Here is a 19,303-nt window from a genome sequence, read left to right as displayed (position 1 = left end):
ATTGTAAACTATGGTCAATGACATGAGACAAAGTATATGTGAACTGCTGTATGGAAAGTGAATTTGCTCTGTAAATCTTCACCCAAATCACAATAAATAAAATAAAATAAAAAGAATGTAAAATAAAAAAAAAGACTGAAGAAGAGTTGATGCTTTCGTGTTGTCATGTTGGAGAAGAATGCTAAGAGAACTATGGTCTGCTAAAAGAACTAACCAATCTGTCCTGAAAGAAGTGCAGCCAGGATGCTCCTTGGAGTTGAGAATGACCAGACTTCATCTCTCCTACTTTGGTCATGTTGTCAGAAGGAACCATTTCCTGGAGAAGAATATCATGCTTGATAAAGTGGAGGGTCAATGAAGAAGGGGAAGGCCCTCAACAAATGGGTAGGCATGGTGGCTTCAACGATGGGCGCAGGTATAGCAGTGATCGTGAGGCTGGCACAGGACCGGGCAGTGTGTTGTTCTGCTGTGCATAGGGTAACTATGAGTCAGAGATGACTTGATGGCATCTCACAACAACAATATCAGGATAGTATGAAAACTGTACTCCAACAAATTTGTAAATCCAGGAGAAATGAACACATTCCTAGAAACACATTCTTTATCTAAATTAACACATACTGAAGTAGAAAATTTGAACAGACACATAAGAAAAGAAGAAATTGAACAGGTCATAAAAAAAATTACCGACAACAAAAAAGTCCTGGCCCAGATGGTTTCAGTGCAGAAGTCTACCAAATGTTCAGAGAAGAGCTGACACCAATCCAACTCAAAATATTCCAGAACACAAAAAAGGATGGGATTCTCCCAAATTCATTTTATGAAGCAAGCATAACCCTGATACCAAAACTGGGCAAAAACAGCACTAGAAAGGAAAACTACAGACCAATATCCCTCATGAATGTAGATGTAAAAATCTACAACAAAATCCTAGCCAAAAGACTCCAACAACATATCAAAAAAACAAACAAACAAACAAAAACACCCATCTTGACCAAATGGGGTTTATGCAAGGATGGTTCAAGGATGGTGCGATCAAGGTAATCCATTACATAAGTAAAGTAAAGGAAAAGAATTACATGATCATATCAATTGATATAGAAAAAACATTTGATTAAAATTCAATACTCATTACTATAAATAACACTCAGCAAAACTGGAGTAGAAGGGAAATTCCTCAACATAATAAAGGCCATATATGCAAAACCTATTGTTGTTGTTGTTGTGTTTGCCATTGAGTTGGATCCGAGTCATAGTGACTCCTTGGGTTTCTGAGGCTCTATCACTATGGAAGTAGATTGCCTAACCTTCCTTCTGAGGAATGGCTGGAACCACCAGCCTTCTTTCTGATTAGCAGTAAAATCCCTCAGGCACTACACCACCATGGAGAGAGACTGAAACTGTTCTCCTTGCTAACAGGAATCAGATGGACAAGGATGCCCTGTATATTCAGTTTTATGTAACATTGTATTAGAAGTTACAGTCAGGGCAATGAAGCAAGAAAGGGAAATAAAAGGCATCCAAAATTATTCTTTAAAAATTTCTTACTGTGATTTGGGTGAAAGTTTACAGACAAATTCATTTTCCATACAATATAGTTCATCCACTTTTTGTTTCATGACATTGAGTGGAATTCCCCACAATGTAATAACTCTTTACACTTCCTCCCCTTGTGCAAACATTGCCCTTCTGTTCTCCCATGATTTATCGCTCCAAGGAGTGCATTTACCTGATGTAAATGTTTACTCCATGCGCAAAGGCATCCAAATTGGTATGGAAGAAGTAAAACTATTCCCATTTGCAGGTGATATAATCCTATACATTGAAAACACAAGAGACTCAGCAAAAAACTACTGGAACTTATTGAAAGATTTAGTGTAGTGGGGAGGATACAAGATCAACATACAAAAATCAGTTGGATTCCTCTATGCTAGGAAAGAGGTTTCTGAAAAGGCAATAAGGAAATAAATAACATTTTAAATAAATAAATAACCCAAAAAATATAAGATAGGTGGGTGTAAATCTTACTCAGAACACAAAAGACCTGTACAAAGAAAACTACAAAACACTACTTCAAGAAACTATTAGAGATCTACAAAAATGGAAGAACATGTTTTCCTCATGGATAGGAATATTGAACATTGTGAAAATGTCAGTACTTCCCAAACCAATCTATACATTCAGTGCAATCCCAGCCCAGATTCCATCAACATTTTTTAAGTACATGGAAAAACCAATCACTAATTTCATATGGGAAGGAAAGAGATCTCGGATAATCAAAGCACCCCTGATGAAGAAGAACAAAGTAGGAGGTCTCACACTCCTGGATCTCAAAACCTACTGTACAGCCACAGTTGTCAAAACAGTCTGGTATTGGTACAATGAAAGACACATAGACCAGTGGAACAGAATTGAGAACACAGAAACAGATCTATTGACCTGTGGTCAGCTGATCTTTGACAAAGGGCCAAAATCCGTTCAATGGAGAAGAGATCCTCTCTAACAAATGGTGCTGGCAAAACTGGATATTCATTTGTAGAAAAATGAAACAAGATCTGTACCTCACACCAGACACAAAAACTAACTCCAGATGGATCAAAGACTTAAATTTGAAACCTAAATCTAGTAGGTTCATCAAAGAAAAAATGGGTAAACATAGGTGCCCTAATTTATGACATAAATAGACTATCATGCATGACCCAAGATGCACAAACATCACAAGATAAAATAGATGATTGGGACCTTCTAAAAATTAAATTCTTACGTGCATCTGAAGATGTCTCCAAAAGAGTAAAAAGAGAATCTACAGAATGGAAAAAAGTATTCAGCAATAACATATCAGACAAAGGAGTGATCTCTAAAATTTATACAAAACTCCAACAACTCAATATCAAAAAGACAATCCAGTTAAAAAATGGGCACAAGACATGAACAGACACTTCATCAGAGAAGATATTCAGGCAGCCAATAAACACATGATGACATGTTCACAATCATTAGCCATTAGGGAGTTGCAAATCAAAATAACAATGAGATACCATCTCACCCCAGCAATAATAGTAAAATTCTACAAGACAGAAAATGAAAAATGCTGTTGAGGATGTGGACAGATTGGGATTCTCATACACGATGGTGGGACTGTCAAATAATATAACCACTGTGAAAACTGGTATGGCAATTCCTTCAAAAGTTGGAAATAGATATACCATTTGGTCCAGCAATCCCATTACTGGCTCTGTATCCTAAAGACGTGAGAGGCAGGACACACATACTGCAGCTAAAAAGAGAGAAGCTGCATTTGCTCCATTCACCAGTTGATGGGCACTTAGGGTTTTTTTTTGCTGTGGCCTGGGGCAAGAACCAGGCCAATTAAAGGAGATGATTAATAGGAATGTCAGGGTCTTCTGGTTCCATCTAGCCAGAGGCCCAGGGCCATATGCGTACAATGGGAAGATGGTTACTGTGTGGGAAGAAAATGAAACTGGAATATTTTTTTTAAATGAACAAATCCATACACTCCCATGTTCATTGCAGTACTATTCACAATAGCAAAGAGATGGAAAAAACCTAAGTGCCCATCAGCTGATGAATGGTTAAACAAGTGTGGTACATACACACAATTAATACTATGCAACACTAAAGAACAATGTAGAATCTGCAAAATACTGCCTAATGTGGATAAACTTGGAGGACATTAGTTTGAGTGAAATGAGTTAGTCACAGAGGGATAAATATTGTATTAGTCTGCTATTGTAAAAAGTCATGGAAAGATTTATATATGAAAGGAAACTTTGTCCATTACCAGGGATGGGAAGGATGGGAGGGAAAATTCTTAAGTTGAGGGGGTGATATATATATAGAGAGAGAGAGGGAGAGAGAGAGAGGGAGAGATAGAGAGAGAGAGAGAGAGTAATCAAAGTTTATTGTGGTTACCAGGGGTTGGAGGGAGGGGGAAAATGGAAGCTTCTGTTTGCAGGGCATTGAGTTTATGCTAATGGTGGTAGACTATTTTGGAAAAGGATAGCAACAATGGTGGCACAACATGAAAAATGCCATTAGTGTCCCTTAGCTGAAAATGGAGTTATTATCTTGGTGAATATGTTGTGTATGTTTTCACCACAATAAAAGTTTAAAAATAAATACGTTGATAAATTAGACATCATCAAAATTAAAAAAATTCTTTTTGAAAGACACTGTTAACAGAATGAAAAGGCAAGGCACAGAGTAGGAGCAAACGTTTGAATGTTATATATCTGATAATGGATTTGTTTCAAAATAAACCAAACCAAACTCACTGCCATTAAGTTGGTTTTGTCTCATGGCCACCCTTCCTTGGGTTTCTGAAGTGGTGTCTTTATGGAAGTAGATTGCCCAGTGCAGAATACATTTAAAAAAAAAATTCTCAAAGCAGAATAATACAAAATAACCTAATATAAATGGACAAAAGTTTGAATACTTTCTAAAAGACAGTATATAATATGAAATAGTGCTCAGCCTCCTTAGTCATCAGGGAAATACAAATTGAAACCACAATTGGGTACAGTTACCCATCTATCAGAATGTTCCCAATAAAAAGATTGAGCATTCCAAGGATTGGTGAAGATATGGAGAAAGTGTGGTACATCCGTAGCATGGAAGACTATGCAGCAAGTATAAGGAATGGACTGTTGATAGTTGCAACAACATGGATGAATGGCAAAATAATTATATTGAAAGAAGCCAAACAAAAGAGAGTATATACTGTAAGATACTATTTATGTAAAATTCCAGAAAATACAAACTGTTCTTGCAAAATGATTTAGGGGCAGCATCCTCTGACCTCCTCTAACTTCATGAAGGGGAGGCAGAAATCATCAGCAGCAACATCATCCCAAAGCTGATCCCTGTGAAACAGAGGTCAAACATGCCACTACACTCCGACCTTTGGATTCATTGCAATGGCTCCAGACTCATGGAAGCATGGGACTTTTTAAGAGAAAGAAGGAAGTGGCATGGAAAGTGAAACTATTGATTGTTAGATGGTTACTTTGGTTGTGGTTAGCTACAATGGCTGAAGGGAATTTAAGGGATGCTGCAGCTAAAGAGGGAGAAGCTGCATTTGCAATGGCCTAGGGCAAGAACCAGACCAATTAAAGAGATAATTAATAGGAGAGTCAGGGTTCTGGTTCCATCTAGCCAGAGGCTCAGGGCCATATGCATACAATGGGAAGATAGTTAATGTGTGGAAAGATGAAACTGGAATGTTTTAAAAAGGGTTGTTTTTGTTTATGTATTTTTCTAAGTGTCCTTTGGATATTGAATATTTCTCTTACCTAATTTTGAGTTAGAAATGAGTATTGAATGTAGATAACAGAGAGTATATAACTCTGCCACCTGCAGCTAGTACTTGATTGTATATGCTAAAAGGGAAACTAGAATTTGCCTGGAAGAACCACCAGTTTTTTGTTTTAAGCCCTGTATATAGAGTATTGGGGGTTTAGATGGAAAATTTGAGCCCCACCCAGAACATTCAGATTCAGGAAAATTGTACTTGAAAAGGCATGCAGACCCATTCTGAACTGCTGATAGAACAGATGAACTACACATTCTAAGAAGATCTTTAGAACAACAACAACAACAAAAAAAAAAAAGGCTTTTTTGCTCTTTGAATTTTGAGCAAGTGATTTGGCTTTGGGTATATTCAGGCAGGAAAAATGCAGTGTCCCTTAGAACTCCTTCCAGGATTGGAAGTTAAAGGAAGCCAGTGAGTAGACAGCTGGTATACTTTCACTTATGGTGACCACCTGGATCCACTTGAGTGGGAGTGTGGGAGATGCAGCAATGAAGAAATGCACTAAATTTGGCACCTGTTAATCTAGCACACAAAGGCTGTGGATGAGAGGAAGGCTTGGCTGGTCTTGAGTGCAGGCAGTTATGTGGACTCCTGAGCCTGTGGCATTGACATAAGTCTTGGGGGCTTGGGATGAGAGAGAGAAGGGGGCTGGTCTGAAGTGAAGGAAGATGTGTGAACTACCAAGCTTGCAGCTAGTACTCATCACCTAGCTTGGCTGACTAGGGCTAAGGTGATCAGAACCCAACTGAATGAAGAGAAGGATGTGTGACACTGTGAGCAGGTGTGGATAGGACTTTGCTTATGGATACAAAGGCTCAAAGTTCCAACTGGAACAGAAGATTCTTCAGAGAAAGGAACATGCTTGTCTCCTCAGAGTACTGGTTTGATAGGTATGGGCAATTTAGAAATTGGCTATTTAAAATGGGAAGAGATAAAGGCATGAAGATAAAGGCATCCACTTTCATGGATGTTATACTAAATATGATTGGAAGGGGAAAGTTAATCTTTCAAGTATGAAAGGGCTAATGGCTAGAAGAGCCAGGGGTTGGCCTATGGGGTGGCGAATTACTTAATATGGCTCTTCTAGCCATGGTCTTTGTGAATTCCACCAGATCACTGTGTGGAACTAAGTAAACATGAGGTGCTTTGTGGCCCACCGAGGGGATTGTATTGTTGCACCCAGGTTATGAAGGAGTTGTTCGGCGCGAGGAATTTGCCAACACACGACAATGCAAAAGCAATAGGAAAGTTTATTAGCTAACTTAAGTTAGGGTCCTTGCTCTCACCAAATCAGTGGCTTGAGCAAAAGACCTCGTGCTCTTACTTTAAAACAAATTTATAGAAGAATATGGGGTGGAGTAGATAATTTGGTTTATAGGACAGGGGTTTGGGAATTTGGGGGTGGGTTGGAAACTCCCGGTTTCAAAGGTGAGTGAGAGATTTTTCTGGGGCCCGGGAGGATCTCTTTGATATGTGCATACCCCCTGCGAAATCCGAAATCTGGGAGGTAAGAGCCTTCGGAGTCTTCAAAGGTGGGCGAGAGGCTTTTTGGAGCCATGCAGATTTCTGATAAAAGGCTCTGAGGCATGGGACGTTTTAATCTCTATTAGGGCTCAGCATGGGATGTGTCAATCTCCATACTAAAGGCTTCTGGTTAAAAGATCTACCTGGAGGTATTAGGGCTCAGCATGGGACGTGTCAATCTCCATACTAAAGGCTTCTGGTTAAAAGATCTTTCAGGCCCCACAGTATAGCTTGTTAGTAATGTAAATAAGGTACATGGCACACTTGTGGGGGTGGGATGATTCAAATAAGGTGCATGAAATCCTAATATGCAGATTGGTCAATTTTAGTGTTTCACTAAGCTTAAAATTAGCCTTCCCAGTAGCAGAAAGGGGGATCCTGTTTCCATCAAGAGAGAGAAGAGGCAGGAGTGGACTGTATTCTTGGACCTGAGATTCCTGTGTTGAGACAGTAGCAGAGAGACAGCAGAGAGATGGTGGCAGCAGAGGCAGCAGAACCAAGGGAACTGGCATGAGACACAGCAGTGGGCTTACTCACCCACGGAGAAGTAAGAAAGCTGAGCGCCTTTGGGGAGGAACCTTCCTGTCAGAGTAGAGTGCACCTATTGGAAGAGCTAAAATATCTTTATAACACTTGCTCAAGCAGGGCAGAGCCCAGGCAAAGAGGCTGAAGGCCAAAGAGAAGTGTGCCTTTAGGCAAGGCAGAGGGGAGGCTGTCGTGATCAAAGAAGTATATACTGAGCATTCCTGAACCTTAATTGTAACCTGTTGCTTAACTCCATAATTGTGAGTATTGTCTTTGAGTTCTGTGTGGCCATTGAAATGAATTATCAAATCCAGCAGAGAAGTAGAAGGTGCCATGGGAGGGATAGCTGGTGTCAGAATTGGTAAAAAGGTTGGAGGGTAGTGGCATGTCTGACTTTCACCTCATATGAATCAGCCTTAGTCTGATGCTGCTGATAGTGACTCTCTCTTCCCCTTGTGAAGTTAGAGGAGGTCAAAGGATGCCACCCCATGTCCTTTTTGCAAATCTGTAGTGAAAAAAGAAGGTCAGTGTGGTAAGGAGTGGGAGGGAAGGACATATAGAAACAGAAATTTTGGGGAGTGATGGATATGTTCCTTATCTTGATTGTGGTGATGTTTTCATGAATGTATACAGAAGTCAAAACTTTCCAAAACATACTCTTTAAATAAAACCAAAAACCAAACTCACTGCCATCGAGTCAATCCCAACTCATAGCGACCCCTCCTTGGGTTTCCGAAGCAATATCTCTACAGAAGTAGGGTGCCCAATCTTCCTTCAGAGGAGGGACTGGTGGGTTTGAACCACCAGCCTTCTGGTTAGCAGTCAAATGCCTTAGGCACTACACCACCACAGCTCCCACACTTTAATATGTGTAGTTTATATCAATTATAACTCAATAAAACTATTAAACAAAACTTAGTGCAGCTTTCAATTTACACTGAAGAACAAGAATAATAGAATAATAACTAACACAGAGAATTTAGGAGGTGTTGGTACTGTGCTAAGCATATTCATCCATCCGTCCATCTGTATCTGTCTTATCTATCTATCTTTGTTTCTGTCTATCTTTATTTTGCCCTCATCACAGCCCTCCATGGTAGACATTGTTATTACCCCTTTTTACATGAGGAAACTGAGGCTACATAACTTTCTTTCCATGTCACATAGTCAGTAGGCAGTGGAGTCAAGATTTGATCCCAGGCAGCTTGCTTCAGAATCTGGGCTTGATCCACTCTTGTGTTGGTTAATTCTGTCTCGCCATTGTCATTTCAGGGAAAACTTGCTGAGGAAGCCATTACCGAGGAACATCTATCGACAATTCAAAGTGAATATGGTAGTGACAATGAGGTAAGGGTTGATCAGGGCCTGTGCATACTTCTGGTTGACTTCACATGGTTTAGACTCCCCATGCCTCTCTGCCACTTTATTTCTAGCACCTTCTTTAGGACCTTCTCTCTGGTGCAAGCTGGGTGCCGCAGAGGGCAGGTGTTTTCAAGTGCTTGGGGGCAGGCCTGGTAAGTGAGCCTGGTGCTGTGGAAGGGGGATGTTTTGGAGCACAGGGGGCAGGTCGGGTAAGGTGGGTGTTTTGGAGTGGCTGGGGGATGACCAGGAAGTGAGCAGAGCTGTTTGGAACAGCTAAGGGAGAGAAACTTGTCTGTCAGTTTGTCATACTATGGTGGTTTGTGTGTTGCCGTGAGGCTGGAGGCTCTGCCACCAATGTTTCAAATGCCAGCAGGATTACCAGTGGTGGACAGTTTTCTGCTTCCAGACTAAGATTTGGAAGAAGTAAGAAGCTATCCGCTTCTCATAGAATTGGCCAGTGAAAACCTTATGAATAGCAGTGAAACACTGTCTGATATATTACTGGAAAACTTTATGAATAGCCCTGAAACATTGTCTAGAATAGTGGCGGGAGATGAGCCCCTCAGGTCGGAATGCACTCAAGATATGATTGGGGAAGAGCTATCTCCTCAGAGTAGAGCTGATCTTAATGATGTGGATAGGGTAAAGCTTTTGCAGTCTCCATCTGCTTATGTGGCACATCTCAAGATGAGAAGAACAGCTGCAAACATCCATTAATAATCACAACATGGAATGTATGAAGTATGAGTCTAGGAAAACTGGAAGTTGTCAAAAATTAAATGGAGCACATAATGATCAATATCCTAGGCAATAGTGAGCAGAAATGGACTGGTTTTGGCCATTTTGAATTAGACAGTCATATGATCTATATGCCAGGAATGAAAAATTGAAGAGTAATGGCATGGCATTCATCATCACAAAGAATGTTTCAAGATCTATTCTGAAGTACAGTGCTGTCAGTGACAGGATAATATCCATATGCCTACAAGGAAGACTAGTTAATACTCTTAAAACAAAAATCACTCACTGGCATTGAGGGGTTCCCAATTCATAGTGACCCCTCCTTTGGTATCTGAAGTACTGTCTCTATGGAAGTAGACTGCCTTGTCTTCCTTCTGAGGAGTGGCTGGTAGGTTTGAACTGCCAGCCTTCTGGTTAGCAGTCACATGTCTTAGGCACTGTGCCACCAGAGCTCCTAAGTACTATTATTCAAATTTATGCACCAACCACCAAAGCCAAAGATGAGGTTTTGAAGATTTTTACCAACTTCTGTAGTCTGAAATCGACCAAACATGCAATCAAGATGTGTTAATTATCATTGGTGATTGGAACGCCAAAGTTGGGAACAAAGAAGTATCAGTGGTCATTGGAAAATAGGCCTTCATGATAGAAATAAAGCTGGAGATCACATGATAGAATTTTGCAATACCAACAACTTACTCATTGCAAATACCATTTTTGAACAGCACAAACAGTGGCTATACACATAGACTTTGCCAGATGGAATACACAGGAATCAGATTGACTACATCTGTGGCAAGAAGTGATTGAAAAGCTCAATATCTTTAGCCAAAACAAGGCCAGGAGCTGATTGCGGAACAGACCATCAACAGCTCATATGCAAGTTCAAGTTGAAGCTGAAGACAGTTAAAACAAGTCCACAAGAGCTAAAATATGACCTTGATTATAACCCTCCTGAATTTAGAGACCATCTAAAGAAAAGATTTGATGCATTGAACACAAATGACTGAAAACCAGAGAAATTGTGGGATGACTCAAGAACATTATCCATGAAGAAAGCAAAACATTATTAAAAAGACAAGAAAGGAAGAAAAGACCAATGTGGATATCCGAAGACACTCTGAAATTTGTCCTTTACTAGAGAGTGCCTAAAACAAAGGGAAGAAATGAGAAGATAAAAGAGCTCAACAGAAGATTTCAAACAGCAGATCGAGAAGACAAAGTCAATTATTATAATGAAATGTTCAGAGACTGGGAGTTAGGAAACCAAAAGGGAAAAACATGCTCAGCATTTTTCAAGCTAAAAGAATTGAGAAAAAAATATAAGCCTCAAGTTGCAATACTGAAAGATTCTATGGGGAAAATATTGAATGATGGAGGAAACATCAAAAGATGATGGAAGGAATACACAGAGTCACAGTACCAAAAAGAATTGGTGGGTGTTCGTCCATTTTCAGGAGGTGGCATATGATCAAGAATCAGAGGTATTGAAGGAAGAAGTCAAAGCTGAACAGAAGGAATTGGTGAAGAATAAGGCTCCAGGAATTGGTGGAATACCTATTGAGATGTTTCAACAAATGGATGTTGCTCTTGAAGACCTCACTCAGCTATGCCAAGAGATTTGGAAGACAGCTACCTGGCCAACTGAATGGAAGAGATCCATGTTTATACCCATTCCATAGAAAAGTGATCCCACAGAATGTGGAAATTATCAAACAATATCATAATGATATTATCACATGCAAGTGAAATCTTACTGAAGATAATTCAAAAATGGTTGCAGCAGTATATTGACAGAGAACTTCCAGAAATGTAAGCTGGATTTACAAAAGGATGTGGAATGAGAAATATCATAGCTAATGTCAGATTGATGTTGGCTGAAAGCAAAGAATACTGGAAAGATATTTACTTGTGTAATATTATTGACTATGCAAAAGCATTTGATTGTGTGGATCGTAACAAATTATGGTTAACATTGAGAAGAATAGGAATTCCAGAACACTTAATTGTACTCTTGAGGACCAGGAGGCTGTCGTTTGAGTACAGCAAGGGGATACTGCATGGTTTAAAAGTAGGAAGGGAGTGTTTCAAGGTTGTATCTTTTCACGGTACTTATTCAGTCTGTATGCTGAGCAAATAATCCAAGAAGCTGGACTATATGAAGAAGAATGTGGCATCTAGATTGGAGGAAGTCTCATTAACAGCCTGTGATATGCAGATGACACAACTTTGCTTGCTGAAAGTGAGAATGGCTTACTGATGAAGATTGAAGACTATAGTCTGCAGTATGGATTACACCTCAGTATAAAGAAAACAAAAATCCTCACAACTGGACCAATAAGCAGCATTGTGATAAATGGTAGAAAGATTGTAGTTGTCAAAGCCTTCATATTACTTCGTTTTGTAATTAACACCAATGGAAGCAGCAGTCAAGACATCAGAAGACATATTGCACTGGGGAAATCTGCTGCAAAAGACTTCTTTTAAGTGCTGAAAAGCAGTGATATCTCCTTGAAGACTAAGGTGCTCCTAACCCAAGCCATAGTATTTTCAATCACCTCATATGCACATGAGCACTGGACAATGAATAAGGAAGACCAAAGAGGAGTTGATACGTTTGAGTTATGATGTTGGTGAAGAATACTGAAAGTACCGTGGAATGCTGAAAGAACTAACAAATCTGTTCTGGAGGAAGAGCAGCTGGAATGCTCCTTGGACGTGAGAATGACCAGAATTCGTCTAACCTAATTTGGTCATGTTGTCAGAAGGGACCATTCTCTGGAGAAGGATATCATGCTTGGTAGAGTGAAGGGTCAATGGAAAAGGAGAAGGCCCTCAATGAGATAGATTGACACAATGGCTGCAATGATGGGCTCAGGTATAGCAGGGATTGTAAGGCACAGGACTGGGCAGTGTTTTGCTCTGTTGTACATAAGATTGCCATGAGTTGGAGACAACTCAATGGCATCTAATGACAACAACAACAACAACCCCAAAGCTTCCCCTGATAAAAATTGTTCTCCAAGGTGATTAATCTTTTATCTTATATCCCTTGCAGAACTGTTTTGGTTACCTAGGGCCACTGCTGTCCACTTTCGAGTGGTGCCTGCATATTACACAGAGCCATCTGTAAACCAGGCATGAGTTTTCTCTTCCTCAGTCAACTGATCATAAGGAACTCCCCATGAGGCCATAGGTGCAGACTGGGAGAGGGAAGGTAATGTGACTGGGGTGGAGACCATAGACATTTGGGCCACTTCCTCATGCAACTTACTTGTGCCTTCAGGTCCTGCTTGAGCCCAATCTCTTATATACCACTTACATTTAATGATGGAGTGCTGCTGTGCACATCCAACTTTATGAATCTGTGGGTCAAACAGCACCCAATTCATGATGGGCAGCTTAGGCCTCATGGTGACTTGGTGGCCCATGGTTAGGCATTCAGTCTCAACTAAAGCCCAGTAACAAGCCAAAAGCTGTTTCTCAAAAGGACAGTAGTTATCTGCAGAGAATGGAAGGGCTTTGCTCAAAAATCCCTAGGGTCTGCATTGCAATTCACCGATAGGGACCTGCCAAAGACACCAAATAGCATCTCTATCTGCTACAGACACTTCAAGCACCATTGGATCAGCCAGATCATATGGCCCAGGTGGCAGATCAGCTTGCATGGCAGCCTGACCCTGTTGCAGAGCCTTCTGTTGTTCTGGGCTAACTAGCAGCTTTCCAAGTCACTTGATAAATAGGCTTAAGCAACACATCCAAATGAGGGATATATTGCTTCCACAGTCCAAAGAGGCCCACCAGATATTGTGCCTCCTTTTTAGTTGTGGTATAAGCAGATACAGTAACTTATTCTTCATTTTAGTAGGACTATCTTGACATGCCCCACACCACTGGACCTCTAGAAATTTCACTGAGGTGGAAGGTGCTTGATTTTTTGCTGGGTTAATTTTCCACCACCTAGCATGCAGGTGTCTCACCAATAAGGCTAGAGTCATTGATACTTCTTCCCTACTAGGTCCAATCAGCATAATGTCATCAATATAATAGACCAGTCTGATATCTTGTGAAAGGGTAAGGTGATCAAGATCCCTATGGACTAAATTATGACATAGTGCTGGAGAGTTGATATACCCCTGAGGAAGCATTGTGAAAGTATATTGTTGGCCTTGCCAGCTGAAGGCAAACTGCTTCTGATGGTCCTTTGAAATTGGTATTGACAAAAAGGCATTGGCAAGATCAATAGCTGCATACCAAGTACCAGGAGATATACTAGTTTGATCAAGCAATGAAACCACATCAGGAACAGCAGCTGCAATGGGAGTCACCACCTGATTAAGTTTACAATAATCTACTGTCATTCTCCAAGATCCATCCGTTTTTGGCACAGGCCAAATAGGTGAATTAAATGGGGATGAGGTGAGATTCACCACCCCTGTATCCCTCAAGTTCTTGATGGTGGCAGTAATCTCTTCAACCCCTCTGGGGATGCGGTATTGCTTTTGGTTTATGGTTTTTCTAGGTAGAGGCAGTTCTAATGGCTTCCACTTGGCTTTTCCTACCATTATAGCCCTTACTCCAAATGTCAGGGACCCAATGTGGAAATTCTGCAAATTGCTATATCTATTCTAATTATGCATTCTGGAATTAGGGAAATCACTACAGGATGGGTTTGGGGACCCACTGGATCCACTGTGAGATGTACCTGAGCTAAGACTGCATCAATAACATGACCTCCATGTGCCCCACTCTGACTGGTCAGCCACAATGATGCTTTAGGTCTCCTGGAATTCATGTCTGTTCAGAGTCAGTGTTCAGTAATCCCCAAAAAGTCTGTCTGATTATTTCCTTTTCCCCAGTGAACAGTCACTCTTGTAAAAGGCCTCAGATCCCTTTGGGGAAGGCTGGAGAAATATTGACATTATAGATTTTTGGCAGTGTAGTGGGGTCCTTCCTCAAGGGGATCTGCCCTTCCCTTCATTCAAGGAGTTGTGGGTCTATAAACTAACTCAAGTTTGGGAATTGATTGAGAGGCCATGACTCTGTATTCGGGTGATCCAATCTAGACTGCTGTTCATGTGACCTAGAATTCTTCTGTCTATACTTACTTACACTAACACACTGCCATTGAGTCAGATCTGACTCATAATGACCCCTCCTTGGGTTTCTGAGGCAGTATCACTACAGAAGTAGATTGCCCAACCTTCCTTCCGAGGAGTGGCTGGTGGGTTTGAACTGCCAGCCTTCTGGTTAGCAATCTAATGCCTTAGGCACTAGGCCACCAGAGCTTCTTCTGTCGATACAGATCAATTAAATATTTAGTAGGTTTGTCATATATTTCACTCCTAGGAACACCGTGCCTAAGTAACCAATGCCATAATTCCACATGAGTCAGAGTATTTGGATTACTGTTTTGAGTCTACTTTCCATTATGGTAACCATGCCCACCTTGTCTTTGTTGATTAATTGCTGCTACTTGTCCCTTCTACCACGGGGTCCAATCAGCCCCATTGTAGTTAAGTGTCTTAGATCAATTAGGGCAGTTCCCACTGTCAAACCAGGCTTACATAAAATAGCAATCACAGCAGTCTTCAAGGATGCTGGTGCTCTCTTCTGTGTCCTCTGGGCTCTCCATTTCTGGCTCTAGAGGTGTAATCTGATAAATCCATTCTAACAGGCCAATTCCCCTAATCCTCTGGGTACCTTCTTCTACATTATATGAAGGCAAGTCTGGTACTTCAACTTGACTTAAGGTAGGCTGCCACATTATCTATGCTGCAGTAAGCCAACCAAATGAACAGTTAGATCCTTTCCTAACCTCTGGAGCTGAAACACTGAATGAAGAATCCATACTTAGGGGGTCTAAATCAATAAACTTATACTGATCCAATGTTGCATTCCTTGCACCATTATCCCACACCCTCAGTAGCCATTCCCATACATATTCTCTAGGTTTCTGTCTGTACATGTTCTGAAAATCAAGTAGGTCTTTTCGGGTGTAGCACACCACCTCCTCAGTCACACTTTGTATTTCACCTTTTGGGGCTCCCTTGGACTTAACTTTAGTTATAGGTCTAGCAGCAACAATGAGTGGTTGGGGCAGTTCCTAAGAACATTCAGCAATGTCTTCCATAGCATCTACCTCAGGCAATGACCCAGCAGAAACAGTTGGGTTAATCCCATCGAACAGAGGTGGAAAAGATAATGGTTTTATAGTAATCCCTTCAGATGGGAGGGATTCAACAGAATTTACAGGCTCCATATCCTCATCTTCCTGACTGTCTGCCCATATGTCCCCAATCCAGGTTTCAGGATCCCAGTTTTTCCCATTCAATGCCCTCACTTTAACTTCAGACACCATTCTGGGTTGGCAATTTAATTGGTGTTAATTCAGCCACCCTTACGGTAAGACTCTGGGTTTGGCTTTCAGCAATATCAGCTCTGTTACTAGAAGACATAAGGCTTCTTTTCCAGACTACAACTGGAAACAGGATGTCTTTTATGAAGCGCTTGAGCTGTAACTAAGCAGCCCTGAACTCATCTCACTCTTTTACCATTTTGTCTAGCATTAAAACAGAATGACTCACAGTGCCAAATGTGTTAGGCTGGGCTCTCCAGAGAAGCAAAACCAGTAAAGCTTAGAGAGAGAGACAGACAGACAGAGACAGAGAAATTTATCTTAGGAAAATGGCTCACACACTTATAGAAGCTGCCAAGTCCTAAGTTCTTGGATCAAACATCAAACTGGAGGCTTTTCCTGGCTCACACAGCTGTAGGGGCTGATGAGCTCAAGATTGGCAGGCAGTATAATGGCTGTTGACTCCAACGAATGATGAATCCAAGATCACCAGGCCAAATGGTGGATTGTTTGCTCACAGATAGTTGTAGGCAGCACAACAAGATCCCAATCCACAGAAGAGTGGATCTATTTTCCCAGGATGTCCGTAAATATATTGGGAGCAGGCCACACCCCCAGGGAAACTCCCTTTTGATATATATGCTCAAAACATATATATCTGATCTCATCATGGGAATAACCCACATCACAACTGCTTAAACCACTCAGATTTTTGGTCCAGGCAAGTTGACACACAACTATCACAAGAACTTAAACCTAAAGTGATGTTTTCTACATCAATTATTTGCAACAAATTTAGTAAGTACAGTTTTCTCTCTGTGTCCTGTTACCCAAAGAGAAAAACATTTTGGAGGAAGAAAATGTGCAGATTTCCCCAAGTGTGTATGTCATCTTGTTGTGGTTACCTAGTGCTGCTCTGACAAGAATATACTACAAATGGGATGACCTTAACAAACAGGAGTTTATTCTTACAATTTGGAGGCTTTAAGTCCAAGTTTAAAGTGCCAGACTCTAGGGGCTGGGTGAAAGCCCCTCAGACTTGGGCTTCAGCTCTGCCTCCAGCTCTCGGCCCACTGATGCTAGAGGCTTTTCTTCACTCAGCCAGCTGCTGGCTGCTGAGGCTGCCAAGCCCAAGGTTGACAAGTAAGAAGGCACAGTCCTGATGTTACCAAACCACATGGCAGGCCATTAACTCAAGTCCATTGTAAGTCCCAAGGTCGGCAGAACATGGTAGGCTGCTGAATAATGACACAACTGCATGCAGGGTCCAAGCATGCTGTAAACTAGAGACCATTCCCAAAGCTGCTGCTTATATGCAGGAAGAAGACCACATACCCAAAGGCAGCTACTCAGCTGCTTACAGTAGATTCCACCATGGAGTTAATTACCAATCTCGTCATGGGGGATACTACATCCAGCTGCCCAGCCACTCAACTGGGCCTAGCCAGGTTACAAAAAAACATAACCACCACACATGTTCACACTCATATGCTCATATACGTACCTTTGAAGTATCATATTTCATTTGTGTACATTTCAAGTCCCAGGAACTGCTCCCTCCTAGTACAGATTCAGGCTGAGGGGCAGTATCTCAGAATGAATAATTTCCCTCTAACTTAATTATGCCTATTCAGGATGGGTTCATCCAGGTGAGACATTCATACCTGTTTTGATGTAATGTAGGCATGATGAAACCTACAGTCCATTCAACTGGAGGAAATGAATAAGGTTACCATTTGATTCGGGAGCTCTGGTAGCATAGTGGCTAAGTCACTTGCCTGCTAACCAGAAGGCTGACGGTTCAAACCCACCAGCCACTCCTCGGAAGGAAGGTTGGGCAATCCTACTTCCGTAGTGATACTGCCTTGGAAACCCAAGGAGGGGTCGCTATGAGTCGGGGCTGACTCGACGGCACATAACAACAACAACAACAACCATTTGATTCTTCATCTCTCCTTGCTCTAGGACATAGAAAGACCCAGTGAAATTTCCATTGCTGAGGAGGTAGAATATGAGATCTACAGCAAGAGTTCAACATCTGTCTTACTAGAAGAGGAGCCCGGCATTTTCCACCCCACCTACAGGGGAGCATCAGCTGCTTTTTGTATTCAGCTGTTTTGTATTGATGAGAAACATGAAGCAAGGCAAGTTGTGGCCAGGTTTTCTATTATGTTATGGCTTCCTTATGGCAGTGGTGGCCTGATATTTTTATCTCACAGAGCCAACATTTTCCAAATCTAGTTATTAGGAGTTAATAATCTCCTGAGGGATTTTTTTTAAAACACTGATTCCTGGGCCATATTCCCAAAGATTCTGGACCATAAAATTTGGGTAAGGCTCACAGAACTGGGCAAGAGATTTGCCAGGGTCTGGCTCACTGATGCAGCAGCGATCTGGAAAAGTAATAGTCACAAACCCACATGCTGCCCCCAACCCTCTAAAACTTACATTAAGTAGAGCCTCTGGATTTGGGTTGCTGCTTATCTGAAGTGTTTTGTTGCTCAGTGACTGAAAATGCAACCCAAACTGGTTTTAGAACTAACTGAAGAGAAGTCCAGTAGTGAGACTGATTTTAAATATGACTTGATCCACCCCTTAGATAACCAAGTCAAGGACCCAATTTCTCTGCCTACCTCTCAACTCTGCCTCCCTGCTATTGGCCCTATTTTCAAAGGAGTGTCCCTTTCCTGGGGCCAGGACAGCTCCCAAACTTTGCACACACCCCTAGCCTGATTTAGGGAGAAGGCAGTCTGCCTTGGGCCCAACTTTCCTACAGTCCATTAAATTGGAGAAAATGAATAGGGTTAACATTTGGTTACCAATGGGTCTAATAAGTCCAGTAGGACTGTGTGCTAGTTTTAAAGCCTGTGACTGTGATCAGGCAGTGCCATGTGTTGCCTGACTCAGTCAGCCATGCTTCATGTTCCACCCTGCATCTTGGGCTGGAGTTTCCCCAAACACATATTCTGAGAGGGGAGCAATGAGACACCAAGCAACCACCTAGGGGAGCTGCTGGAAAGAAGAAGTTTGAGTGCTGTGCAAAACTACCAGTAACCACCAAGCCACTCACCCTACTTCCTGTTGCTCCAGATGCCCTCATGTCCATACTCACTGCCCCAGGTAGTCTAGATGTGCCCACTGCCCTTGGGACCTAGATTCTACATCTAATTTAGGATACCCACCTACTCCACTACATTTCTTCAATAGAACAGTATTGAAAAGAAAAAGATTGACCCATTTTGATAGGCTGGAAAGTTCTGGAGTATCTGAGCACTAAAAAACTGATGATCTTTAGCTGATCAAGATCAGTACTGATAGTAATCATTTAGTGATCACTTATGTCCAATAATGTCATTTTTCAAGGATATAGTTAAACACACTGTCTATCTCCAAGCCTCCCTCAGAATTATGTCTTACTTGTGCTTTATTTCCCTCAAGTTTTAGGCTTCTTTGAAGATTTT

At 41.4% G+C, this 19,303-nt stretch overlaps 1 protein-coding gene across 1 annotated transcript in view; it reads left to right on the top strand.

The window, feature by feature from the left end:
• Positions 1-19,303, top strand: part of CFAP61 (cilia and flagella associated protein 61) — a 722,434-nt gene that overhangs the window by 239,385 nt on the left and 463,746 nt on the right. The window contains exons 9-10 of the mRNA XM_007948197.1: positions 8,654-8,728; positions 17,808-17,986. Of these exons, the coding sequence (XP_007946388.1) occupies positions 8,654-8,728; positions 17,808-17,986 (254 nt within the window). The remainder of the gene's footprint in view (positions 1-8,653; positions 8,729-17,807; positions 17,987-19,303) is intronic.

The sequence above is a fragment of the Orycteropus afer genome, unplaced genomic scaffold (assembly GCF_000298275.1).
Source record: "Orycteropus afer afer isolate SDZICR_OR568_19922 unplaced genomic scaffold, OryAfe1.0 scaffold00208, whole genome shotgun sequence".
NCBI lineage: Eukaryota > Metazoa > Chordata > Mammalia > Tubulidentata > Orycteropodidae > Orycteropus > Orycteropus afer.
Note: the sequence above shows the minus strand (reverse complement) of the source record. Positions and strands in the feature narration are given on the sequence as shown.